The 8,750-nt window shown below is 45.7% G+C and overlaps 1 protein-coding gene across 1 annotated transcript in view; it reads right to left on the reverse strand.

The window, feature by feature from the left end:
• TSHZ3 (teashirt zinc finger homeobox 3) overlaps positions 1–8,316 on the reverse strand; it is a 63,227-nt gene extending 54,911 nt beyond the window's left edge. The window contains exon 1 of the mRNA XM_057373168.1: positions 7,791–8,316. Within this exon, the coding sequence (XP_057229151.1) occupies positions 7,791–7,830 (40 nt within the window). The 5' untranslated portion in view covers positions 7,831–8,316. The remainder of the gene's footprint in view (positions 1–7,790) is intronic.
• Between the last annotated feature and the right edge of the window lie 434 nt (positions 8,317–8,750).

Consider the following 8,750-nt stretch of genomic DNA (forward strand, 5'->3'; position numbering starts at 1 on the left):
GTAGTCTTTTTCCCACTTGGGACCATGCCTGAAAAACTCCCTCTCTAGTTACATGCTACCCTTCATACATTTTATATTTCCCATAATTTTGCGCTACAAAGAAGCCTTCCCCTGYACAATTCCATTCCTGTGTTATTTCCTGTGTCCTGGCTTTTGATATAATGTACATATTTGTCTCTCATTTCATGGGATACRCAGCGATATTTATGTCTCACTTGTAGCCACACTGAAGATTGGCTCCTTAATGAACTACATCTTTAATAGCGCACAGAGCCAGGGACATTCGCCCGCACATACAAGACAACCTGCCAGTCAAAATCTTTTCAGTATCTAAAATTAATTCATTTACTAASTAATGGACTTTAAAAAAAAAWTCTTAGCTCTGACAAAATATGGAARMGGAGGTTCCACTCTAAACAAGATTTTTAAAAGAATTTTACAGAAAGTGTTACAATAAGGTGTTTATATTTTTTCGTATGCTTACCATATTACTTTTATTATGTGTAGCATCAAAGTGATTATAGCAATTACATCTAACAGAATTAATTACAGAACATCCCATCATTCCTAAATACATAATGCATTAGAGGTAAGCCAAAGAAAGAAAACATCTTGACTGTGGTGACTATTGTTGGAGTATTTTTTTTCTTCAAGCATGAAGGYGAAACCAAAGTAGGAAGAAACATAYAGAAACGGTGGGGTAAAGCAGCAAAATGTTAACTCAAAAAATCTGAAAAGCAAGGCAGGTACTTCCTACCAGAGACAGTAACCTGCGCAAAGCCGCGCCAGCACGAACATCTATGTAAAATCCATTAGAGTTTTTAATCACAAAATATGGAAACTGGCCAATTCACCTAACCAATGTGTTAGTACATAAAGACAAGAGTGTATGAGTGAAAGAGTTACAAGCCTTTACGTATGCAAAATAAATTCACTCAAAGCTTCATTAATATTAATTTAAATTCAGAACCCATTTACATTAAATTGTTCATTAAAAATTGCCTATTTTATGCAACATGCATTCCGCAAAGAACACATAAGAAACTGAAACAGAGGGCCCAATTTGATGATGGAAATATCGAAAAGTAAATGGATTTGGATCATTCCAAACGAACAACGAAGCGGCCCTCTGCTCCGCGCGAAGTTTGGYGCGAGTTTGGCGCACGGGCATGGAAACTGCCCCTTGGCCGCCGCCCTTCCCACCTCCCCACCGGCACATGGCCCTGCTGCAACGGGAATTATTTCTGGACAGCCCCTCACACCCAGCTCAGTGGCAGTGCTCCCCAGAACCCGCAGGGATGGCCAGCGCTGCCGGGCTGAGCCGCGCCCAACGCCATGGGCTGCCCATGGACGCTCCTCGCTGGCAAACTCCCACWGCAGCAAACACACTCAACTTACGTGATTCCCAACAGCTGCTCCCAATGAAGAGAAGAGAGTCATAATTAATAACATGTGTCCTGACAGAGTTAATTAATAATTTATAATTAAGTCTAAAATACGAACTTGGATTATTCTTGAAGAGTTGCCCCTTTACTGCCCGAAGAGGCCAGGTAATGGCATTGGCAAAGAGCTCTCAGATATTTTATGATCCTCTGGTAACTCTTTCCCTACTCTCCCTCCGCCCCCAGGGGGAAAAAAACCCTTTGAACATTTTCTGAGAAATATCTTAAAGTTGATGCCTGCAATGAGAAGTGTTTAAATTCTGCAGATTGGCTCTCTGCTGAGATGACCAAAATATCTTTCAGGCGCAAAATCAGGCAAATGCAGTAGGATGAATCTCACAGTCTCTGAAATTAAGCCCTACTTATTTCAACTCTTTCAGTTCTTTTTATGAAAATGGTAACAAACAATTTCAAGCTTTGACAATGTTCTATTCTGCATTACTGTACTTAAGAAAAGTACAATACAATCTCTCGTGGACTATGCTTTAAATCCTTTGAGCCAATTTTCATGCTTTATTTTTTTTTTTAAATGTTAAAATCATGAGAAATCAATTGCACAAATTTTTTCAATCCTCCTGCTTTAGGTTATGACACATACACACACAAAAAAAGCAACGCATCCATTGTTTAGTGGGATTTTTAAAATTAATTTAATGTCTAACTGCAAATGCTGGAAACTAGAATTAATCTGTCTGGATAAAAAAAGGCTTACAGACATTTAAATGCATGTATCGGGACACTTTATCAACCTAACATAAAATTGTCATCTTATCTTATTATATGACTATTTTATGCATGTGTCAAAGAATTTGAAAATGAATGCCTGTCTATTCACTCTAATTACAACTGCATATTATCTGTCTGGATGTACCAGTCCATATCATTGTTACCAAATACAATATATTGTATTCACCTTTCATTTTTAACTTAAGGCTGATAAACCACAATTTGGGCGTAACTAAATTTAAAAAAAATTACCAAACACACAGAGAAGAGGGAAAAAAAATTAGACTCAAACACCTGAGGTAGATTGTTTAGTAAATGATGCTGAAGTATTTCAYAGATAAGATAACACACGACTGCTCAGCAACTATGTTATTTTTGGTGTTGTATCATAACCATACACACACACACACTCCTCCTTGACAATGCAACACTTCAGGCATCTTAATACCTGATCCACCAGCAGCACCTTGAAAACAGGGCTGTGCTAAAACCTGACAATCTGTATTTGGATTCTCCAGGAAACAGTCAYGACATTGGATTAAAATATGGATTACTACACCGCAAAACCAGCAGTGCCAAGGTTTGCTCAGAAAGATAACACATAGGTTACTTTACGTCCTGGCAAACGATTCCTTTTCATTCACTCTGCACCACCATATGTTTCTGCATAAGCGTGCACGTAGCACGCTTAAAAATGTACCCCACACTTCACCCTGAAGGTGATCTTTTCTATACAGTTTCCACTAATCCTGGAAGCAGGGCTGACAAAAAGAACCCACTCTAATCCTGCTAACTCACCCTAGCTTCACTGCATTTCCCATAACCCTGCAGCAGTCACAATTCATTCTAATCACTTTACAAAACAATCTTTAGTAAAAAGAGGAAAAATGCAGACTTGTAAGCCAATTTAAGAAATAACTGCTGATACATCAGTTATTGACTATTTCACTCCTGCTCATGATAGTGCTCAAGGCAAAACCGAGAACAAAATGACAACATCAACCGCACGCAATAAACTGTGGCCCAGGAGAGCACTGAAGCCCTAATTGACAGCTGTCAAGCTAATGGGAGAAATGGCAGCTGATTCTGGAAAATTCTGTTTTCCAGGCAGATATTCAGGGGAATCCATCAAGCCTTTTTATATTTATGCCCTTTTTGCTTTTTTTTTTTTTTTTTTTTTTTTTTTTTTTTTTGCATTGTTTGCGGGGAAAAAAAAAAAGAAAAAAAAAAAGCAGAGGACAGCCATAACTAATCATTTTGTCAGCTTGCTGCTAGGAAGAATCTCTGCCCAACAGAGAAATATGTGGCAGGTTTGGAGGCAAATAACATACCAAGGGCTGACACTGCAAGTACCTTTATAGGTAGCCTACTTTATCGCTACATTTACTTTTGGGGTATGTATGTAGTTGCAAGCAATTGCCATAAATTAAAGCGAGCGTTCAAGTTGCCGGAGCCAGAGCTGCCTGGAAATCTGGCGGCACAACCTGTGTGCCATCTTGCATCTGCTCGCYGTGCTGCACCCCCAGCCCCGGTACCAGGGGCTGAGCCCCGGCACCAGCGCCCATCTCCCCGGAAAGAGGGGCCACTCTGCACCCCTGAACACCAATTCCGTGAATTTCAGCACTGACCAGGTGTACCTACGGAAGCGCAGAAGTTGGGAAGAGCCTAAAAACTGAGCAGCAATCTCTGGGSTTTAAACCATGCTACATACACAAAATAAAAATAAAAATAAAAATCCTATCGGCTCAGGTTTGTTTGGTTTTGGGGTTTTTCCGTGCCCCCCAGACGCTTGAAAACTTGATGCAGTTGTCTGGGTCTYACTGCTTTGTTAAATTTTAAAATAAATAAATAAATAAGTAAACTAAATGTGATTCCAGCAAATCACTAGTTCCCAATCCCTCCTCAGAAGATACGTATACCAAACATGTATTAAGTCGTTTCTGTCAGTAGGAAGTACATTTTCTTGATCTTTTAAATAGGTTTCTAAGAAAGCTGCAAGTGAAAGCTGTAATTTAAGGATAGATAATTACTGTTTGCATGAACAAGACTGGCCCCTGYTAATACAATATCTTAGCTTCCCCAGACAGTAGCCTCTAACTGGTAAAATACCTTCTTGCTCCTGACTTACATGAAGAAGTCTTTGGAGCAGCAATTCTGACTATCATCTCGCTTTAACAGGTGAGGAATAAAATTGCAATCCCTGACTCTTCTTTTCCAAATTTATCGATGATATTCACCTGAGTCTCAAAGCAAACAAGGTGAAATTACCGTTTTTACAGATTCTTGATTCTCAGAGACAGCTTTAGTCTTCCACAGTGTGGTGTTAACACTTGGGCTAGACATAAAGAATTTGTGCACCTGTCTGTTATGTCTGCGAGSTCTGTGCTGCTGAGAGTTCTTTGTTGTTGTTATTCTACTCCAGACCATTAAAAGGGCCCTAATTCCTATGACATGATTATCCAGGTACCAAAGCCCATTTGTCACCTGCAGCAGAAAATTGAGTTAATGCACAACTAAAGGCAACCAGGACTGTGTAATATCAACTTGATTACATCAAACTAGCTGCAAACCTAATTCTGCTGGATGACACTGCGTGGAGCTTGTCATCTCCAATCATTAAAGCTGTCAGGAATCCATCAGGTTTACAGCTAATTAGGTGAACACTAATGAAGCTGGCAAAACAACTTTTCTTTTTTTATGGCTGAGCGGACCTTTCAGTTTGGAGAAAAAAAATTCTCGAGTATTCTCAAGGTTGCTGGGGACTGGATTTCCTGAGTTACCAATCAGCAGACATCTTTAATTCTCCCCCCACCACCACCTTTTTTTCTCTCTCAGTACCAAGCAATCAATTTGTCATCACTCTCAGTATGCCACAAAAGCAGTCATGAACCTTATAACTCGCAGCTCTCAAGCCAAAAAGGGGGGGAAAAAAAAGTTTCTTCTGTCTTAAAATAAAACGCCTCATACAGCTCACTTATTTATCTTCATGCACTTATCAACAGCATAAATGTTCTTGTTTTTTCACTCTTGTCAAATAAGTAGCCCTTCAGTCATTCTACATCCCCCATATCCATTAGGCAGAGGCATTTTGATAAAGTAAAGCCAAAGCTAGTGTATGGGAAAGAATGAAAGCACTCACTCTGCCAACTTCTGATTGACCATTAAGCTATTGATGAATGTGCCTGTCAGGAGAGAGACAATTAAATCAAATATGAAACAAAGTCGTTTTGACGGGTCATTTTGATAGAGCAAAACCATTCTTCCATCTCCTATTAGTCCTGCAGTCAAGTTTTTGTAATGAATATTTCTTAACTAACCTGTTATTTCTTAGCTGTTTTTTAAGGTGTTAAAAAAAAAAAAAAAGCTTTGCTTTCACTGCTATTAGAAAAAGTAACATTTCCAATGTGACCAATAAAAACAGCATCTCAGTGGAAAGCAATTATACACAATACTAAATGTTTAATGTGGCTATCAAAAAGCTAAAAGTTTAAAGAGATTACACTTCTGCTAAATATGAAAGATAGATCGCACATCACAGATGATTCAYTCGAGAAAGGAGGGAGAGAGRGAGAATGGTGGAGGGAGAGAAAGATACCTCAGAATGTGTGTTTAGTGCAGAAACACTTTCTCCCAGCCTATGGAGAGCCCAGCTTACAGCAGAGTGGAGCGTGTCAAACACAAGGTAAAGCTAGATTCTGCAGAACTAAATTCACATTACAAAACAGAATTTTCCAAGTACTGGGAAAAGTTCACCTGTGTCATTTTTCTTGAAAAYGGTTATTTGATGGCACAGGCCAGAAAAGCAAAATATTATCTTGAAGTATTTGGCTACAATATTGTTTGCTAGATGGTATCACCACCGCACTGAGAAACTTTCCAAACTTTCTAGCTGTTTGTACGCGGGGTGAGACTGCTGAAAAGTCTATGTCCCTATTCCAAAAGAACTGGCTGGGGGCATGTGGATATCAAAGGGAAGGAAGGAAGCACGGACTTTGTTATTTCCAATTTGTGTTCCCCCCGAACCCCATGCTGCTCACTACACTCACAGCACCCCTCTCGCAGGAGTTGTCACCCGTGTGGAAGCGGTGCCACACTGCTGAGTGCCCGTGTTCATCACCGCCGGCACACAGCGGGCTGATGGCGGCTGTCCTGGCACAGCACAGCATGGCATGGCACGGCACGGCACAGGATGCTGCCCTGGAACCCCTGTCCCCCAGGCTGTCCCTCCCAGAGCCTCCCCCAGCCCCGCAGCCCGGGCCATCGGGGCACCCTGGCCAGGAGCCCCTCGAGTTGGCCGACAGAGAGTTGACAGGCCACGTGTGACGTCACCGAGTCTGGCGTTACCATGGCAAGTGATTTATTGATGTTTATCGGGAATGAATAGATCAAAGGCTGCCAGATGACAGGCGATCAATCAGACATCAAATCAAGGATGGCAACAGGCCAAGGAAACCTTTTCCAGCCCACATATCCCCAACTAAGGATTACTGTAAAATTATGAGGGGCCTTTCTTTTACTGTTTTCTTTTCAATTTGGCTTTTCCAAAAAAATGCTGCTTAAGTTTAACAGGAGTTGACATTTCTGGCAAAAGGAAAACAAGCCAAACAAACAAAAAACCTCACCAGCACAAAGCCTCGAAAAGTATTTCTAAAAAGGAAAAAAAAAAACCCGTGGAAATTGTAAAGGCACTATCAGAAACATTCACCAGTCACTTGACAATACACAGACCCTTTTCTTTTTTTTTTTTTTTTTTTCTCCTTTGGTTTACTTTGCAGCTTCTCCTCTGGACTCATAAATAAGAAATCAATAGGATTAACAGAACAGGCTACTACAGAAAGTGACCAACTAGGTGGGTCTGTCTGTCCAGCAGAGACATCTCCAGTGGAGTAYAAGGGCAGAAGAGAAAAAGGTAAAAGTTGGGCAAAGGAACCAGTTCTGGGCTTGGATCTTCCAGTAACACTGCAGACCCTCCAAATCACTTTGTCCCTGACACTTCATTCGCAGCATGTCATGTATTTATACAATCCCTCTATCTCTTTTACAGGAAAAAAAATTAATTAAAAAGAATATTTTTCCCTGGCTTTCACAAACCCTTTGCCTGTGAGGGAAGGGGATGTAAAAGAACGAAGACTACGAGGGAGAGAAGCAAAGTAGGTGCCAAAGTACTGGCTGGAAATAACCAAAATTCGCCTCCTTGCTTGCCCCAGCCCCGGAGTGACACCGACCACAGGAGCCCGAGCAGCGTGTGCCCGCRCACACCGCCTGCCCCTCGCACAGGGCTACCCCGGAACCGAGCCGGGCGACGGCACAGTTCGGAATAAATCAAAGCGGGCACCAAAAGTGGGCAACGGGCTTCCATGCGCCCCCACCCCAAAGACAATAATTAAATAAAATAGCCCCGAAAGCCCCCAGCCCCGTTGGTGCGCCTCCAGCCCGGGAGCTGCTCGGCAGAGCCCTCGGCAGCGCGGGCAGCGGGGCAGCAGCGGGGAGCGGAGCGGCGGAGCCCGCCGGGAGCCGGTTATGAAAGACACGGAGGGAAGCGAGAGGAGAAGCCAGCGGCCGCGGAGGGAAGGGAAGGAAAGGGAAGGGAAGGCAGGGAAKGAAGGGAAGCGGCTCTCGTACCTGCTGCGCGCCGGGGCGCTTGCTGCTTCCTCCTCGGCATGCTGGGCTCCTGCGGGCGCCGGCGGGGGGGGGCAGCCGGGGCGCGGGGGTGGGAAGAGTTGCCTCAGCCCCAGAGATCCGGTGAGCTGCTCCAGCCTCGGCGCGAGGGCTGGGTCGGGGATATATTTTTTGTTGCTGTGCATACACGATGCCGAGTAGGAGGAGGAGGCGGCGGCGGCGGAGGAGGCGGCACAGAGGAGAGGACAGCCCTGCTGCTGCTGCTGCTGCTGCTGGCAGAAGAGGGGGGAAGTTTGACAAATCGCCCCGGAGGAAGGAGGAGGGGAAGCCCCCCGAAGAGGTGTGCGGGCGGGAGGGCTGGGGAGAGCCCGCAGTCCCCCCCACCCCGCCCTGCGCCCCCGGTGCCTGGCCGGGCTGGGAGATCACGGCATAAAGACGGGGGATCTCTTGGCCGGAGCCGGCGGAGCCTCAGCCTGCGCTCTCCACTCCCGGCTCGGCGCTGGAGCGGCGGCGGCGGCGGCGGCGGCAACAGGCGAAGCTTGAAGGGAAACGAGATGATCGCGGTGTCACTCAAACTGGTCCGCCGAGAGGGAGCGGGGCACCGCCGCCGCCCGCCCCGGGCCGCGCCTTCACTCAGTGCGCATCGCCCGCCGGACCGGGCACGGGGGCGGGCAGGGGTCTGCCCGGGGCGACCCCCGAGCCGCGCCCCCTCCGCCACCCAACTTCGCCCGCCGCCGGCGCCGGTCTCCCGAGCCACCCGCGGCGGCGGAGGAGGGTTCGCCGGGCAGGGATAGACAGGGCAGCCCGCCCGGCTCGGCTCCGCGCCGCTCGCCCCGCTCCCCGCCGCAGCCCTTCCCTTTCCGCCCCCGCGCACACCCGTTCCCCGCCGGAGCCCCCCGCAGCCATCGCCTCCCGCCACGCCGGGGCACGGGACCCCCCCCTTCCCCGCCGCCCCCGCCCCCC

This window comes from Malurus melanocephalus, unplaced genomic scaffold, assembly GCF_030028575.1.
Source record: "Malurus melanocephalus ecotype Western Australia unplaced genomic scaffold, MMel_1.1 scaffold_188, whole genome shotgun sequence".
NCBI classification, from domain to species: Eukaryota; Metazoa; Chordata; class Aves; order Passeriformes; family Maluridae; genus Malurus; species Malurus melanocephalus.